A 19,295-nucleotide genomic window follows, 5' to 3' on the forward strand; every position below is an offset into this window, starting at 1 on the left:
TACTTTATAAAAATGTTACTCAAGAAAAAGTAAAAGGTACAGTGAAATGGAAATACTCCTATGAGTGAATTTTCTCCCAGAAAGTTGTTTATGTAAAAGTTACTAATTCTGCTTAAATGCCAGGTGTGGAATAAATGACTAATAATAGATACAAAAAAATTAGATTCCTTATATTTCACAACTGTACCACTTTGTAATGATCCATCACATAAAATCCTAATAAAAAAATTAAATATGTGGTTGTGATGGAATAAAATGTGAGAAATGTTCTGATGTAACTACTGAAGCTCATTATGTCACAATATTTGGCTTATTGAGCTAAACCAATAAAACTGAATGTCAGCTGTACAATAAACAGAGTTATGTTTGTTATACATTTTTGTTTTGGAGGAAAGACTGCAACATTATGTTTATTTCCTCAGCTATTATTCAGTTTTCTAATGCGACTTAATCCTATTTTTTGATATAATGTGATAAACAGCTTGCAGCGAACCCAAATCTTCTTTCTGATTGAACTAAAACCTGCGTCCTGTTTGTTTATCTGTTATCGTTTCAGTCTCTGGGACGCGATAACATCATCATCTGTCCAGGCAGGCATTTATCATAGCAGAAACTGGAGGCTGGAAAAAAAACCACAGCTGCTGCGAGTCACGTTCTGACAGCAGAGACGGTTGAGTCACAGCCTCGGGTCTCGATCCAGGTGAAGGAACATTCTCAGGAGTTTTGAGCCAGGTATCTTGGAGCTGACTCATGAGTTTTTGTCTTTAATTCGGTGGAGGGAAAATATTTGATTAGAAAAAACACTTTGAGCTTTGCTGGTATGAAGCAACCAAAGCACAAATTTAAATAAGAAGCTTCCTGGAGAGCATATAGGAGGAACAAAGTCTGGTTGTCATTTCCTGGAGTCGCCCATACATCTACACTGTAAAACATTTGAGCTGCGTTTATCTTCTACTCTTTAAGTCAAATAAATTCAGCGAGTTTTAGATTTGACCAACTGAACCTAAATGTGAGTTTGTGAAAGATAAACTTACCTCCAAGAGTTTTTAGGTTAGCACTTAAAAAACTCGAAAGAAGAAAAAGACAGGAGTGGGAACTATTTCCCAGAATGCTTAGCGGCATGTTTTTGTATCCTGAGATGGAAGTGCGTAACATCCAAATGTTTGTTTTCATGTCCTGTTCACACTAAATGTTTCTGAGTTGAATTAATTCTGATGTTTAATAAGATTCATTATCAGATCAGATATTTTGTTCATGTGATTTAAAACAGGAATTTAAATGACTCTAAAGTAAAATAGTTATTTTAACTTAATAATGTGAGTGAAGATAATACAGAAATGTGGCTCTTTAACTCGGTGAGGGTATTTTCTTTTCTCGCATATTGTGAAATAATTGTTTGGTTTAAATTGCAGCATCAAGTTAAAACTCATAATTCAAGATTAATTAAGTAAAAAAACAACGTTTAGGCAACTTGTCTCTTGTTGTTAAATCAACGTCTTAAACTTCAATTTCTGAGTTAAAACCAAAACAGTGTTCTTATTAACTTAAATTCCATTTTCAAGGCAGCAGATGGACTTTTATTTTCAAGTTAACCCACCTTCAAATGTTTTACAGTGTACCTCTCGAGGCTGTTGCTGGGACTCTCCTACAGGAAGCTGTCACATCACAAATACATGACCTAATGAGCCCAAAGGCTGTTGTGTCAACAGTATTCAGTCCTGCAACATACATTTATGTTCATAATTACAAATTCTACGTAAAATTCTCTTGATCTTTTGTCACATAAGCCTCAATCGGGTCAGATGGCAACTTTTCCTGGGATTTGATAATCTCAGCTGTAATCTAGACACTGCAAAAACACAACGCCTTATTTTTGGTCTAGTTTCTAGTGCAAATAAGACAAAATTTACTTAAAAGTAACTTTCCAGCAAGATCTAGAGCAGGGGTGTCAAACTCCAGTCCTGGAGGGCCGGTGTCCTGCAACTTTTAGATGTGCCTCTGCTGCACCACACCTGAATAGAATAATTAGGTCATTAGCAAGGCTCTGGAGAACTTACCTACACAAAAAGGAGGTAATTAAGCCATTTGATTCAGGTATTTTGTACCTGTGGCACATCTAAAAACTGCAGGACAGCGGCCCTTCAGGACTAGAGTTTGACACCCCTGATCTAGAGGCTTGTTTTAAATCAACAATTTCTTAATATTTATGAAAAAGTACTACTATTGGCTGATAAATTAATTTATAACATGGAAAAAATGTCTTGTTATGAGTTAATTTATCTTCCAATGGAGCAAGAACTTCTTCATCAATATTAAGGAATTAGTTACTTAAAATAACCTCCAATATTAGACTAAAAAGTTACTTTTAAGTAAGTTTTATCTGTTTCAAGTTTACTAAGATAGACACTAGACCAAAAAACTTGGTAAGATTTTGTATTTTTCCAGAGTAACCAGTAAGAAGCATGTTAAGTTAATCGAGGTAGCAACATGAGTCATAATGCTACAGGTTGATTATTTGACCAACTGAACAAAGTATTGTGTTTGTATAATGTTCCCTAACAGTCGATAGTTTCCAGTAACCCTAAAACCTGCTTGGTCTGTTCTCGTTTCTCCCAGAAGGCATTGAGCATGATGCATATTAAACCTGGTGACAGCATGGATTTTCTCCTAAAGTCACATGTGGTTGGGAGTGAACGGTTCAAGTTTTCAAAATAGCGTTAAATTTTTACTTTTACCAAATGGTTGTAATGAAGAACATTGCTCCCACACATTGTTCCCACGCTGCGTGTGATACGCTGTCAGCCTCCAGCAGATCCAGTTTGTCTGGGACGGCGTGGGGCACGTCGCCAATTCTCAGAAACACGGCTGGAAAAAGTTTTATTTGTGAAGCACGTTAAGGTGTGTTACATGACGAAAACATGAAACAACAAACAAGAAGGAAACTTTACATCGTCTCAAATGTCTTCATCAAAATCATCACCATAAAATTGGAATAAAGACAAAAATTAATAAGGTTTCAGCAGGAAGATCAAAGTGCTTTACATAACAGTAAACAACTGTAAAACAAACATTACATTTAATCAAATACCATCATCAAAATCATCAAGTTTGGAGTTGTTACTAATCAGTAACTCTAAACAGGTTTGGTTTAGTCTAGATTTAAAGGAACTCGGTGTTTCCGCTGCTTTGCAGTTTGTTCCAGATTTGTGGTGTGTAGAAGCTGAATGCTGGTTCTCTGTGCTTGGTTCTGGTTCTGGTTCAAAGCAGAACCAGAAGACCTGAGAGGTCTGGAAGGTTGCTATGACAACAGCAGGTCTTTAATGCATTTGGGGTTAAGCCGTTCAGTGATTTGTAACTAACAGCAGTATTTTAAAGTCTATTCTCTGTAGGTCTGGGTGATGAGCTCCATCTTCCTCGTTTTAGTCAGAACGCCAGCAGCAGCGTTCTGGATCAGCTGCAGCTGGAGGATAATTTTTTTAATGTGAATGTTGCAGTAATCAGTTCAACTAAAGATAAAAGCACAGATGGGTTTTTCTAGATTTTGCGGAGACATTACTTTAATCCTTGAAAAGTTGTTGAGGTGATAGAAGACCTCAACAACTTTGAGGTCTTCTATGTGACTCTGAAGGTTCATGTCTGAGTCCGTCACCACACCCGGATTTCAGGCCTGATCTCTGGTTTCTAGCTGTAGTAACTAAAGCTGTGTGCTCACTCTAGATCGGTACTTTTTAGGTCCAAAGATAGTTCAGTGTTTCTTGGCAAATGTTTGTAGGAGTTTGGTGGTGTTGGGTTCAATCTCTAGTCTCTAATCTCTAGTCCCTGAGGGCTTGATTCACAATATTATAACCAAAACGCCAAGGAATGAGACACTATTTCTGTTTTGATAATTTAGATCTGAGGACTGAAACGTCCATGAAAACAGATTGATTTTGTGTTTTGTGAAGCGTTTGAGTTTAGTCTTCTGGTAGAGGCCATCATTTTAAAAAAATGCATTGTTGTATTTCACAGATTATGATGTTGTGAAAGAGGAAAGTGGAAATAAATGGGACAGAAATGAAAGAAAAAGTAATGATGTGACAGGAAAAAGAAAAAAGTGGGAAAAAATACAGAATGAAAGAAGCTGTGATGGAAAAAGGAAACAAGACAAAAACTAGAAAAATGTTGGAAAAAAAAGGAGAAATTTTTAAAAAGAGAGGTCCTAAAAATCTCTTTCCATGCCTTTCAAACAACCAGAAGGCATGTAGGTGAAGCTAATACTAGAGTTCTCTACTGGTGAACTGTGGAGAGACTTTTCTCCGCTCTTAACATCCTGTTCACAAAACCAACTCCAGTTTGACCCCATTCCAGTTCTGCTGAAAGTATTCCTCTGTTCAACGGCAGATGGTACGCAAGTTCAGACAAGTGAAAAATGTTTCCTGACTCTGAGATCGACCTACATCTATCTTCATTACTCAGATGGCTTCCTCTCTCGTCTTTCCTGAAAATTCAGATATTAGCCTTTGTGTCACTGCCTCCTTAAATCTCAAGGAATTATAAAGCATTGAATACTAACAAAAGACTTTTAAAAAGTTTCCAGTGTGATATAATGTGTCTGCGATTATTAATAACTTTTTAATTTTGAAGCTTTTTGCTCATCTTTGCCAGGAAAGCCGGTCAATGTCCCAGCATTGCTGCCAGTTTATGATCAAGTTGTTGCACAAAGTTTGTGTGTTACTTGCTTTCAGTGGGAGTAGATGTTTAATAGGGTAAAAAAATAAACAAGCTGACACATGCACACGCTTCCTCCGCATCAGTATTCCAGGTTTTGTTCAAGCATTGCTTCCCGAGAACACAATGCAACCAAATGCTAAAATCTGTTATTATTGTTTAATAATAGCGTACTAAATGTTCCTCTCAGGGACGGAATGCACCTTCCTCATAGCGTCACAAAAATGTTCAAACCAAGCATTTCACACTGTGGTTTGTGGTTCAACTGTAACTTTAATCTTTCTTTGGCGAGTCAGTGGCTGTTCAAAATGTTGTATCTGAGTTCCTGCATTACTGCAAGTATGTGAGTGACACAGTCATTTTACAATGAGAACCCATTTCTGTCGACACATTTTACAACCAAAATTACTCAATCTTGCATTTGTAGCTATAAACATATAAAGTCTTTTAAGTCCTCGTCAGAGATTTTAAACTATGAGATCAAGCTTGCATGGAGACGTCACATTATCCCATAAAAATACAAAAACATCCCTGGATGACCAGTCAGGTCTGCACACTCCTCAGAGCCCCTGCTTTCAGGTCAGGTGGCATAGTTCTCCACTTTATACCCAGAAACTGGGTATAAAGTGGCTCAAGGACAACAAAGTCAATATTTGGCCACCATGAAGCCCTGATCTCAACCCTAAAAACTGGTGTAAGTTTGGTTATTTATAGAGGAATGGGCCAGAACTCTGAAAATCTTGTGGAAGAAAACCAAAAAGTTTTGACCCAAGTCATCAGACATGTTGAAAGCAAAAGTACCAAATACCAAGGAAATGTATGTAAACTTATGGCTTTAAACACATTAATAAATAATTCTCTGACACATCCTTTCTGTCATTATTGTGGAGTTTAGCAAATAGAAATAATTTAGGTAATTCTGCCTAAAACAAGAGAAGTTTGGTCTGATTTAACTTCAGTCTGAGTGCATGTAAACCTCTGGTTGCAGCTGCAAACCTGCAACTGCAGTTGCACCTGCAGGTACCTAAGGTCCCTGCAGGTCCCTGCAGGTGCCTGCAGGTGCACCTGCAGGGACCTTTAGATATATCCTTTTTGGATATATCTATCCAAAAAGATATATCTATCTTTTTGGATAGATATATGGTACATCTTAGCTGTGTCCATTAATTTTGGCTCATAGCTTAACAGTTTTAACTTTGCGCCAAAGAGTTAGCTCTGCTTTTCCAAGCTGTGGCAGAAGTAAATATCTCTTTTATTAATCCAGTAGCAGCTTGTAGGAATTTATTAGTGTCAGATATGACACAGGTGTGATAAGATAGGTAAATATCGGCATGATAAATTGCCAATGTCAAGAGAAATATTCACCACTTGATGCGTAAAACCACATTTGTTTACTGAAGAGATAAAAAGAAATATGGTGATAAATAGACTAATAATACAATCAGGTTTAACTTGCTTTACGCCTGTGACTTGTTTCCTGAACAAACAGCAGAGAACATTGGAGGGAACCAATTTCAGCGAATGAAACCTCCCGATTATTAAGTCACACATTCAACACAATGTTATCTAGCAATCGAAGCCGAGTCCGGCCTGTTACCTAGCAACCCAAGCAGAGTTCCAGGACATTTGATCAGCTGGTTTTAGCAGCTGATCAGCAGCCATTGTACAATGCATGCACTGTACAATGGCTGCTGGAAAAGACAGGGGTTTTGTTGTTGACTTACCATCCAGAATCCACTTGCTGCATTTTTGTTGGTTGTGTGGGAGGCCAAAGATGTATGGCTGAATAATTTTGCATCTGTTTGCAGCCATTTTCATGTGTGAGTGTAAACGTTGATTTTGGGGGCGTGGCCAGGAGCAGCTTATTTGGATTTAAAGTGACAAGAGGCCCTAAAGCAACTCATTCTGAGAGGAGCTCAAACCAGAATCTCATTAGCTAATAATGATTTTGTGCAAAAAATGTGCTAGACATGTTTTGTATACAACTGTACGTCTTTGACAAGCAGAAGAGGAGCCTCCTGCACAATCAACAAGCATACAATTGAAAAGATAAGAAATTAAATCAGAGGCTACACCCAAACCATCCTGTATCGTGACTGGTTGAAGATTAGTTTGGCCTTTTAATGCTGGCACTGATTTGTTTACATCAGTTTATGTTAAATATTGGACGACTCATGGCAGCCAGGAATGTGTCTACTTGGATTACATTGAAATCTTTTACGGAAAAATCTAAACCTCTCTCTCCCGTAATGAACAGATGAATAAAAGTAAATGGACTGATTATCGTCGATGTACAGTAAAGAGGACAAATGGTGTCCTCAGGTTGCTGGAACATTTATTGTGTATGAGTTGACACATAACCAGAGGAACATGGGTGTTCCTCTTCCCAGAGGTTTAAGATGTCAGGGCTGAGCGTGCTGTGGCGGACAGGGGCATTGTCCCAGGTGGGGTGGAGGAGTCCAAAAATAAAAAGCAGAAGAAGATCCTCCAGGACAAAGACGTGCAGCAAAAGACGAGCAGAGGGACGGAAATCTCTCGGTCATGGCAGACACAAACGGGACCATCAGGCTGGGAATTATGAGGCGAGTTAAAATCTGTTTTTTCTCTTTCTTTGGTTGTAGTCATAGGGATTAATCCAGATTTTTATGTCTCTCATGAGGAAAACATTCATGTTTTTATTCAACTGTTTCTGTATGTTTGAGGAAAGAAAATAGTGAGTAGTTTCATAAATTTCTTTTGTGTAGTCCTAAATTTAATTGACCAATTGGGTATTTATTTAAGCTTTGATAAAATATTCAAAAGAAAAATATTTCAAAACGTAAATGGGACGAAAGAAAGGAACTAACTGATTGAAGTCTGTGTGGAAAGCAGAACAAATAAGTAAATGATTAAATATAAATAAAATGTACAATATAAGATTATATACATTATTATGCCACCTGAAATTACAAGCTACATGTTACACTTTAAATCATTTAAATCTGTCTTAATCCAGACTTAAATCTGCTCTCTCAGTAAAGTCGTTTTGGTCTAAAGTTACAGATTATCTCAGCTATTTCTAGCCCAGTTTAAATTTTAAACACCTGAACTTCTAAACCCAACTCTTTCTCCCAGCAGCGCCTCAGAAAAGGCTTCACTTTGCAGCAGGTTATTAATTCAGTATAAAAATTATATTTTCTTCAATTTCTGTCAGTTTTTCTTTTATCACTGATTGAATTCAGATCTGGCATCTGGGACTAATGTTTCATTCAACATAAATACTGATGTTCAGTCATTTTAATCATGGTTCTGTTGGAATATTACAACCATTTGACGGACTTTTTAATGCAAAAATGTTTATTAATATTTTAATATTCATTACGGATAATAATAAAAAAATTGGAGTTTGATTTTTTAAGGATATTTTTAAGAGCTTTTTACACCCATATGGAAAACATAATTTTAGACGTTAAAATAATGACTGAAATCTTCACTCTGAAATTATAAACAAGACATATTAGTAGTAGAAAAATAATAATAAAAAAACGTCTGTAGAATTAAGATAATTAATAATTTTGCCAATTAGGATTCTAAACTGAATTTAAGCTATACATAGAAAAGTACAGCAATAAAATGTATATCTTTTTTATTGATCTAGCTAGCTAATTAGCTACCTATCAATCTGTGTATCTATAGTTGAAGAAGTTATTTATACTACACCTATTTGATCCATTCTGGACGTAGATTAAGGCCACAGTCCATACTACCTATTAATGATCTACTCCAGCTGTAAAATACAGTATATATGACTGTAATTTATCAGTCATTTCATAGTTACTACATTTCTGTACTTTTTCAGCATCTACCTTTAGGACTCCATATGTATGCTCTGAAATATTCCACATAAATAACCAATATGATAAATATCAAGCCTTGTTTCATACTACCAGTATTTTATATTTTTGTATTCAGTATTTTATACATTACATTCAATCAGTCATGTTTAGTAATATATAAAGCTATTATATTACCCTTTTGTGGAACTTTTTTTTCATTTATTTTTATTTATATTCATACTTTTTTAAGTCCTTTTCCCTGCTGTTTCACAAATTTACACCACAGACCAACATTCACAAACTCCTTAATGTTGTCTCTTTTTGTCAAATTAAACTTTATCTACATTATTTGACTTCTTTAGAATATTTATATGTCCATAAAACAACTTCTGTCTGATCTTAAACATAATTAATTGACAATCACTGTGTTTAAGGTAAAGACTATGTAAATACTGATTTTGATTCTCTCACCATGAGGCTACCAACTTCTTTAAGAATAAAAGTACACATTAAACAACTTTTTAGCCTTTAGTTATAATAAAAGCATTAAAAAGTAAAACAAAAATACAGAAAAAATTTAATAAAAAGATTAAAACGCTGCTTAAAGAGCAGTTTGTTACCTGTAACAGTAAATTTCACTTTTGACCCACAGTGCTGTCCTAGTTGCAGAAGCTCAGGGCGGTAGCTGTTCCTCCATGAATGTAACTGGAGTCTCTCCTGCCGTCCATCCAAAGCCAGACAATAGCCCTGCATGTCCTTAGGGGTGCTTTAGCATTTAGACTGAAACCTAATAAGTGCAAACAAGAGATTATTTTCATTACTGTTCAGATTTATGCCAATCGCCTCTTTGAGTCATTTCCTGACAGTGGCAAAGCATTCAGGCCTGGGAATATTTACATCAGTTTGACTTGAATATGTTTGATAACAACTTGAATGAATCATCTAGCACACGTGCCAAACTCAAGGTCCCGGGGCCAAATCTGGCCCGCCGTAGCTTTTTATGTGGCCCTCTGGACTCCAGATTACATCAATAACTTTTTCACAAACCTGCAAAGTTCACACAGAATCAACAGATCCCAGATTTAGCAGTTTAATGGGTTTTATTAATACATTCTTGCACAACTGGCCCTTTAAGAATGTTCTGATTTTTGATGTGGCCCAAAATGAAACTGAGTTTGGCACCAATTGGAACTTAATATGCATTTATTTGTCAAATTATCAAGGTGAAGTAATATTTTAAAAACATCAAAGCCAGAGACTGAGAAACTAGTCTCTGGCACTAGTAAAATGCACTCAAAAAATGCATTTTTGAGTGCATTTTAGACACTCAAAAATGCATCATTTGGCATGAAGATTGCTTTAGTTAATAAAGTGAAATCTATTCTATGTGAAAATTTTTTTTCCCTTTCAGGTTTTCTATCTTGTGGCTGTTAACTCTCTTCGTCCTGCTGGTTTGCTGCTTAGCAGGTTTGTGCAGTTCATGTGCAATAATTAATTGAGTGATTGATATTTCTTAAAATTTAAAATAATTTGGTTTTTCAACTTCCTGTCTTCTTTTTTTTTTAGTTGTCGTCGAGAAGAGTGAATGCGAGGCAGAAGGCATTAAGTGCCACGATCAGGCCGACTGCCTGAAGATTAGCAACAACTTCATCTGTGAGTGCCGCGTGGGCTACCAGGGTGACGGTCTGCAGTGCAGCGACATCGACGAGTGTCTGAGTGGCATTCAAAGTTGTCACTCGAAGGCCAGCTGCACAAACTCCCCAGGCAGCTATTCATGCGTCTGTCTTGATGGATATGTTGGTGATGGTCAAACCTGCCAGGACATCAATGAGTGTCAAACGAACAATGGAGGCTGCCACCCTACTGCAGTCTGCACCAATTTGGATGGTGGGAGAAAGTGCCAGTGTAGTTCAGGATTCACAGGAGACGGCTTACACTGCACAGACATCAATGAATGCACAAAGGAACGAATCTGCCATTGGAATGCCACCTGCACCAATATCCCCGGTTCTTTTATGTGCACTTGTAATGCGGGTTATAAAGGAAATGGAATCTACTTGTGCATGGACATAGATGAGTGTTCAGAGAGTCGTGTGTGTTCTACTTTATTAGGTTTCAAAGGCTGCGTAAACACACCTGGGTCCTATCGTTGTACGTGCAACAGTGGTTTTCAAGCCACTGGACAGAACTGTATTGACATTGATGAGTGTGCAAACAACATCTGCAGCCCTAATGCAGTTTGCAAAAACTCTGTTGGATCATACCAGTGTACCTGCAAAAGTGGGTTTGCTGGAGATGGGTTGATATGTGCTGATATAAATGAATGCATCACAGGCAATGAATGTGACTCAAAGGCTGTTTGCATCAACAGGTTGGGCAGTTATGAGTGTGTGTGTCTGGAAGGCTTTGTTGGAGATGGACGACGCTGTGAAGATGTTGATGAGTGTGCAAAGCCAAACATTTGCCCATCTTTCACTACCTGTGTGAACAGTCCCGGGTCCTACAAATGTGACTGTGGCAGTGGATTAATCTTCAATGGCTCCAAGTGCAATGACATTGATGAATGCAAAGCAGGGCAATGCAGCCTTTCTGCAAACTGCACTAATTCATATGGTTCCTTTTCTTGTCGGTGCCTGTCAGGCTACATGGGAGATGGTTTTACCTGTGAGGATATAAATGAATGCTCTTTGAATTCAAAATGCCACTCGAAGGCCGTTTGCAAAAACTTACCTGGTTCTTACAACTGTACATGTGTGACTGGCTACTCTGGGGATGGGCTTCAGTGCAATGACATCAACGAGTGCCTGGTGAATAATGGAGGCTGTAAAAACAAAGCAACATGTGTCAATAACCAAGGGTCTTTTGCTTGCCAGTGCCAGTCAGGTTTCATCTTGATTAATAAGACAACTTGCCAAGACATCAATGAGTGTGTGGAAAAGAGCAATCCGTGTGGAGCGAATGAAGAGTGCAAAAACACTGATGGGTCTTATGAGTGCCCTTGCCTGGCTGGGTACAACCGCCCTGCAAGCAACATGGCCTGCGTTGATAGGGACGAGTGTCAAGACAAACCGTGCCATATCAATGCCACATGTCTCAACACTATTGGCTCGTACACCTGCACCTGCAAGAGAGGCTTTACAGGGAATGGCTCTCATTGTTTGGACAAAGATGAGTGTGCTCAGGGGCAAATATGCCACACAAGGGCCACATGCACTAACACTATAGGGGGGTTTTTCTGCTCTTGTCAGCAAGGTTTCATAGGTGATGGATTTTCCTGCGAGGATGTGAACGAGTGTTCCCGCTCCAATACCACCTGCCCTCCTTTCTCACAATGTGTCAACTCTCCTGGTTCTTATGTTTGCTCATGTTTGAATGGTACGGTGGCCTCCAATGACTCCTGTGTGCCACCAGTTTTTTTGTGTGATCCTCCCTGCCATAGTAAAGGTTTGTGCCACCTTTCACCTTCCGGATATCAGTGTGTTTGTGACATGGGCTTTGATGGAAATGGAGTGACCTGCACCGACATCGATGAATGCCAGATGGACAATATTTGCCCTGACAATGAAACTGAATGTTTGAATACTCCTGGATCATTTTCTTGTGTCTGCAAACAAGGCTACACTCTCAACGGGACTCAATGTGTCGGTAATGATTTTGTATTTATTTATTTAAAACAATGAATGTCCAGAGCCAGATTCAGCCTCAATATTAGGGCATGTGATATTAAAGTTGAAAGACAGAATTTATACAGAGCTGGGAAAAATTATATTCCCCCTAATTATATTAGACACAGATTACCGTAAGTAGAAAATGCAGATTTCAAATTACTATTTAATTCATTAATGGAAGACAATGGACCCAAACCAATATGACCTTATGCAAAAATGTAAACACCTCTTTTTTAAATCATAAATATATTTTTGCTGCAGTTTTTTCCGGCCACCCCAAGTACTTTAACAGTCTATCTACTGATCAGACATAACATGATCAGTGAAAAACACTGGTTAGCTTCATCGTGGCACCAGACTGGTTTTTGTTTTGACTGGGTACCATAAGCCAATTCATTAATTTGATGACTATACTTGAACTAGACCTGCTTTTAGCTTATTCTGATTGCTAAATTATTTACCTTTCATTGCTTCTCTCTTATCGCACTATTTGTTCATGACTTTTCCAGATGTGAATGAATGTGATACGGGGCAGCAAGACTGCAGTGAGTTTGCCCACTGCAACAACACAGTGGGCAGCTACTCCTGCTTTTGTCGAAGTGGTTACACAGGAGACGGGAAGAACTGCTCTGGTACGTATCACTTCCTTACCATGTACAAGCTGTTGATCTTGGTTCTGTAAGTGGACACTTGTGAGTTTTTTTAGCACATTTTGGGGCTGTTTCCCTGACACTGTCCCATTTTGGATAAATTATAGACATTGATGAATGCCAAGACCAAAATGGAGGATGCCACCCATTTGCCAACTGCACTAACATGCCTGGATCTTTCTCCTGTGTCTGCCCGATGGGCATGGAGGGAGATGGCTTTTACTGCAAGGATGTGGACGAATGTGAGCAGAACTCTACCCTGCCAAACAACTGCAGCTTGCAGGCTGTGTGCCTCAACACCAATGGTTCCTACCTCTGCCGGTGCAATCATGGATACCAAGGGGATGGCTTTATTTGTAATGATGTTGATGAATGTGAGTTGGGCACAGCTTGCAGCAAGAATATGACATGCACCAACTTTCCTGGCTCCTACAGCTGCTCTTGTATATTGGGAAACATATACAATGAGGGAACATGCATTAGTGAAGATACCTGCCTACATGCTACTAATTACTGCCACCCACTTGCCAAGTGTAACACATACCAGGGTTCTTTCTACTGTCAATGCACAGATGGATATGAAGGAAGTGGGATTGACTGCTGGGACGTAAATGAATGCAATCAGTTACAAGATAAAGTCTGCCCTCCCTTCTCACACTGCCAAAACACGAATGGTTCTTTCATCTGCAAGTGTTGGAAAGGTTTTCAAGACAATGGTACACACTGTCAGGACATAGATGAATGTGAGATGGGAAACTTCACCTGCCCTAACAACAGTACTTGTAATAACACAGAAGGGAGTTACAACTGCACCTGTGACCCAGGATTCTCAGCCAATAACTCCTTGTGTTTGGACATTGATGAGTGCTCCCTTGGCCTCACCCAGTGTCCTGATTTTTCCAGCTGCCTAAACACGATTGGATCTTCCATCTGTGGGTGTTGGGAAGGTTTTCGAGACAACGGTACACACTGTCGGGATATAGATGAATGTGAGATGGGAAACTTCACCTGCCCTAACAACAGTACTTGTAATAACACAGAAGGGAGTTACAACTGCACCTGTGACCCAGGATTCTCAGCCAATAACTCCTTGTGTTTGGACATTGACGAGTGCTCCCTTGGCCTGATCCAGTGTCCTAATTTTTCCAACTGCCTTAACACGATTGGATCTTCCATCTGTGTGTGTTGGGAAGGCTACCAAAGCAATGGCAAGGAGTGTGAGGACATTGACGAATGCCTGGACAATTCCACCTGCCCTGACCATAGCACATGTGTGAACACCAAAGGAGGCCACCAGTGTCTTTGTGATACTGGGTTTTCCAATAGCAGTGACTTATGTGTGGACATTGATGAATGCAGTGAAAACAATGGGCGAGAGCTTTGCACAAATGGCACATGCATGAATGCTCTTGGTTCTTATTACTGTCATTGTTTTAGTGGATTCTCGAGCAATGGTACAGAATGTGTGGATGTGGATGAATGCTCAGAGCTTCTCAACTCCTCAGTGTGCCAGTCTTTCTCCACATGTGTTAACACTCTAGGTTCATACCTCTGTCCCTGTAATGTTGGTTTCATTCTGAATGGTATCAACTGTCTGGATGTGGATGAATGTCTTGACCCAGTTGGTAGCCCATGTCCAGAAAACTCTATATGTAACAATACAGAAGGGTCTTTCCTTTGCCACTGCTCCCCTGGGTACCAACCCATTGACACTGGCTGTGAGGATATTGATGAATGTAAGAGCAGCAACACCTGTCGTTCTGATCAGGTGTGCACAAACCTACCGGGAGCATACAATTGCTCTTGTCCTCTTGGTTACCATGAGGAGAATGAGGCATGTGTTGACAGCAATGAATGTGAGAATTCGCCATGTCATCCCTTGGCATACTGTTGGAATACACCTGGCTCCTTCTCCTGTCACTGTCACAGAGGCTTCACTGGGAATGGCTCCTGGTGCAAAGATGTGGATGAGTGTGTTGCCTTTACCAACCCTTGTCACTCCCTCGCTCAGTGTCATAACACCCCAGGATCATTTATTTGTGTCTGTATGCCAGGCTTCCTCAGCATTGGGCCCCTATGTGTTGACATTAATGAATGCCAGCAAGAAAATGGGCAGTGTCACTCATCTGCTAAGTGCATCAATTATGTAGGAGGATTCAAATGCTCATGCAACCAAGGCTGGGAAGCTACCAAGGACAACGGTCTTGGAAAAGAAGGCTGTGTAGACTTGAATGAGTGTGTGTCCTCCAACCCGTGTCCTCATCAGACATCCTGTACCAACCTGCCAGGGAGCTACGCCTGTTCCTGCCCAGCAAACAACCCAGATTGCAATACCTTAGCCAAGATGGGTTAGCTATGCATTTGTTTTTTATTACATTTTTATAACCAATTCTTTATGCTGCTCATTTTGTTGATTGGTAACAACCCAATCAACAAAAAAGCAACTCAAGTCTATAAGAAACTAATCTTCTTCCAGTCAGGTATGTAGTTAATCCCAAAGTTATTGTTATACCTGACAGATTTAGATCCAAAATTATTTTTAATTTAACCAAGACAATTCTATCGGAGACAGACATTTCTAAAACGCCAGTAAAGCCATGTAAAAGCAATATTAGTTAAAATAAATAATTTTTTCTTATATAAACACAATTTCCTGAATAATAAATTATAAATATTTTGTGGAATTACAGCAATCAAAACCTTCTTTCCATGTCTTCTTTAGTGTTTTGATCTTTGATGATGAACTTCAAGTCTTTAAGATTGGAAGGCCTCCTTACCATTACCCTAATCTTTAGCTCCCTTCATATGTTTTCTATTAAATTCAAGTGTAGACCAGTCCAAAGCATCAATATTACATTGATATTATTATCCCACTGCCTCTCGGTTACCAGTGGTGCCTTTAGCAAAAAAATACTTAATTTGTTTTACTTTAATAATACAGTGTTGTTACAAGAAACTAAACAATATTTGCTAAGATCATTTAAAACCATTTGTACCTTGAAAAATAAAGAAGCAATAAAAGTGAAACATTACTAGTTTAAAATAATTAAAAACAAGCTAAAATGCTAAATTAAGTTATTTCTTAGCTATATGTCTTAAACAAAGAGGGCAGAGAAAACCGTCTTGTCTTGGGCTGCGTTCACACTGCAGCCCAAAGTGACCCAATTAAATTTTTTTTGTCAAATCGCATTTTTTTTGGCGTGGTCGTAGTTCACACTTCGAAATATGTGCGACCTCAGCAGTGTGAACTGCAAACGATCTGAAAGTGTCTTGCATGCGTAGTAGAGGGCGCAATGACGTCACACATATACCAAAAAAAAAGAAGTGCTCAGTGTTGGCATGAGTGTTGGTGGAAGTAAACACAAGATGCTAATGGTGGACATAGACATAATATAAGGATAGACGCCTCATGGACCGCTCTCGCCTATTGTCGCTGACGAGATTTAGGGCGGCCATCTTGGAGCGGTCCACCACTCCACTCAGTTAATGTGTTTAGCAGGCACAATGACGTGTCAGCGCATTTAATCGATCATAACACACTTTTTTGTTACTGGAAACCATATTCAAACATCTATCAAAGCTACATTTATAAACAATTGTATTATTTAAGTATGTTTTAATACATAGTTCAGCATATTTAAATATGCTTAGTGGCTATAACAATAGAATAGGAATGGAATATTCTGATATTGATGTATGATGAGCATATTACAAAGCACACAGCCGTTCATAATTTATTTAATAAATTATGTAATAATATCAATACATATTTATATAACTATACAAACACAAATAAATAATGATTAATACTGAATAATATATATTGGATACATGTTTTTAATATATATATATATTTCAGCCGACGAGCTCTAGCTTCAGAGATTCAGCAGCTGAGATTGAGTCCAAAATCTGATGTGAGATTCATCCATGCTGCAGTGAATTAGTCTCTCTTTAAAGATATCGCCCTCTTCTTCCTCACATCGTTTCTTTAGGAAACTTTCAAAACAAAAACGGAAGATTTGGGATGTATCTTACTAGTGAAAGAATTACATATACATAGTAGTCTTTACCACCTGTGTAAACTTTGCTGGTGAATGTTATAACACATAAGTTTTATAATATGTGTTATATTGTTTCATTTCTAATATAGGCTCTTGTGTCAGATAATCTAAGTCAATGTTAGAGAATAATTATTTTTTTTAGATTTACAGAATCAGTTAGCCTTCATAGTGGGGCTGAACCCCGTATTACACCAAGCACTGTAGCTAATATTAGCTGGTATCTTGCCGGTGGACATAAATACAGTAAAGTAATATTCTAATCACAAAATATACACAATATGTCCATCTTACTTGTGAAATGTTGTTTGTGGAGCCCTCACATCAATAGTCCACCGATTCGATCAACAATATCCCTCAGTGCTGAGGCATCTTCTGCTGTTTTGATTGAGCAAGGTAGGAGGGACGACCGCTCCAAGATGGCCGCCGTATTTCCTGCGCCGGAGCAGTCAATGCGGGGTCTACTCTTATATTATGTCTATGATGGTGGAGCATAGCTTAGGATCTTGAAGTTGTTGTCCGGCCGGAGGCTGGACATTAACAACTTGATCCTCATTATAATCCGCCACGGTTGTTGTTTTTCTTCTCGCTTACGCGTATCAGGACGCAGAATAGTGACGCTTGTCGAGTATCAATGACGTGCAGGACCTGGACTTTTCAGAATCGGGTCACATTTGAAAATATCAGATACTATCAGACATCCAAGTGGCCTGGGTCGCATTTGAAAAAAACAAAACAAAAACGACTTGTGTTGTTCAGACTGTCGTCAAAAGATCAGACACAGGCATTAAGGCAAAAAACAAAACAAAAATAAAAATCGGAATTGGGTCACTTCGGGCTTTAGTGGGAATTGCAGCTTTAGGTTGACTGTTAAAAAAACCAAACTTGACTAATTGCCTGTTCTCCACACAGAGAGCTCTCTGTACCCATACGGAGCAGAGGCTGGAGATAGAGAAGTGAAAATAGAAACAGAAGATGGAAATTCTCCCTACATCGCGCCACCAGCAGGGTTTCCTTTCATGGGGAAACTGTACGACAGAGTATATGTGAGTCTGACTTTTCCTTCTTGCACAGTCTCTACATCATGTTCACTTTTCCTCAGGTCGCCTCAGGTTTTCTATATGTTGTAGGACTGAAGTCACCATGAATGAAGGCTGATTTCTGTGTGGATTTGATTATATGTTTCAAATCGTTACCCTTCTGAAGGACCCAGCGATTCTCCCGTTTTCAGTTTTCTGGGAGAGTGCATCAGATTTCCATTTAAAGTCTCCTGATGTTTTAAATTTAAAGTGTTCAAACGCTTCACTGCAAAAGCACAAAATCTTACCAAGGATTTTTTTAGTATAGTTCTTACTGCAAATAAGACAAAATTAACTTTCCAATAAGATATAGGAGCTTTTTAAGTCAATAATTCCTTAATATTGATTTTTTTTATTTATTTACTTGTTTCCCTGCTGGATTATTTTACTTGTAACAAGACATGTTATATGTGAAATAACCTGCCAATGTAACTAGTACTTTTGATCAATATTAGATAATTATTTACTTAAAACAAGCTCCTATTATATCTTGCTAAAAAGTTACTTGTAAGTTAGTTTTGTCTTAATTCAAATGTAGGATATTTACACTAGAAACTAGACAAAAATACTTGGTAAATTAAAAATAATTTTTAAAAAATCACTTTAAAAGTTTTAACCGTTTAGTCAGATGTTGCCCTAATCAGAACTGATCCTACATTATATTTGACATATTTTTCTCAAGAAAAACACAAAAAATAAAATACAAATGATAAATTATGATGTGCAGAGTTAAATATTTGGTATTCATGGCAGACCACTCTGTTATGTAACAATAGGTATTATAGTTTTGCAATAATACAAGAAAAATATAACAGAGGGATTCATTAACTCTTAAAACAACATATTTTATCATGAAACTATGTTGTTTGAATGGTCGTCCTTCATCTGCAGTGCCTGTGTAACTTATTAGAAATGATCTGGCTGTATTTATGGAAAATCATATGATATCAGTATGAACACTGGGAAATGAAGACATTAGTTCCTGGGATCTCCAGAGGCTTAAAAACTATGAATTACTGACATTTTTATGTTATATTTCAAAGAATTTTAAATTTTTACTGTGTTTTTTTTTTTACACTGAATCATTTTACTATATTGAAACGTTGTTTTCCTGTAAAATGTTTCTGTTTGAGATTATTCTACTTCAATAGATGAATTCGTTTTATGCACGTTTTCACCAGAAGCGCCAATAGAGGGCGCTGTGTGACTGAAAATATGACCTAAGGTTTTCCCAGCAGCACAATTAACAAAAAGTTATGAGATCAGTAATTTTCAGTGTTCAGGTGTAATATTTAAATCAAAGTATTTGGTTACTCAC

The 19,295-nt window shown here is 38.1% G+C and overlaps 1 protein-coding gene and 1 long non-coding RNA gene across 5 annotated transcripts in view; one reads left to right on the forward strand and one right to left on the reverse strand.

The window, feature by feature from the left end:
* The window catches only part of LOC103477334 (uncharacterized), a 39,467-nt gene that overhangs the window by 2,790 nt on the left and 17,382 nt on the right, over positions 1-19,295 (forward strand). For all 4 annotated transcript variants that reach the window (XR_014091060.1, XM_081616090.1, XM_081616091.1 and 1 more), the window contains exons 2-8: positions 557-732; positions 7,098-7,289; positions 9,934-9,989; positions 10,089-12,167; positions 12,700-12,822; positions 12,948-15,188; positions 17,811-17,944. Coding sequence is in view for 3 of the 4 variants with exons in the window: in XM_081616090.1 (XP_081472216.1) it covers positions 7,249-7,289; positions 9,934-9,989; positions 10,089-12,167; positions 12,700-12,822; positions 12,948-15,188; positions 17,811-17,944 (4,674 nt within the window). In the remaining variant the exon portion in view is untranslated. The remainder of the gene's footprint in view (positions 1-556; positions 733-7,097; positions 7,290-9,933; positions 9,990-10,088; positions 12,168-12,699; positions 12,823-12,947; positions 15,189-17,810; positions 17,945-19,295) is intronic.
* On the reverse strand, positions 8,812-17,351 carry LOC108166970 (uncharacterized). Its single transcript, XR_001777375.2, has 3 exons — positions 17,193-17,351; positions 11,253-11,343; positions 8,812-9,309 (listed from the first exon to the last, which is right to left on the reverse strand). It is a non-coding gene; the product is annotated as an uncharacterized LOC108166970 (long non-coding RNA).

Source organism: Poecilia reticulata, chromosome 15 (assembly GCF_904066995.2).
Source record: "Poecilia reticulata chromosome 15, P_reticulata-male-v2, whole genome shotgun sequence".
NCBI classification, from domain to species: domain Eukaryota; kingdom Metazoa; phylum Chordata; class Actinopteri; order Cyprinodontiformes; family Poeciliidae; genus Poecilia; species Poecilia reticulata.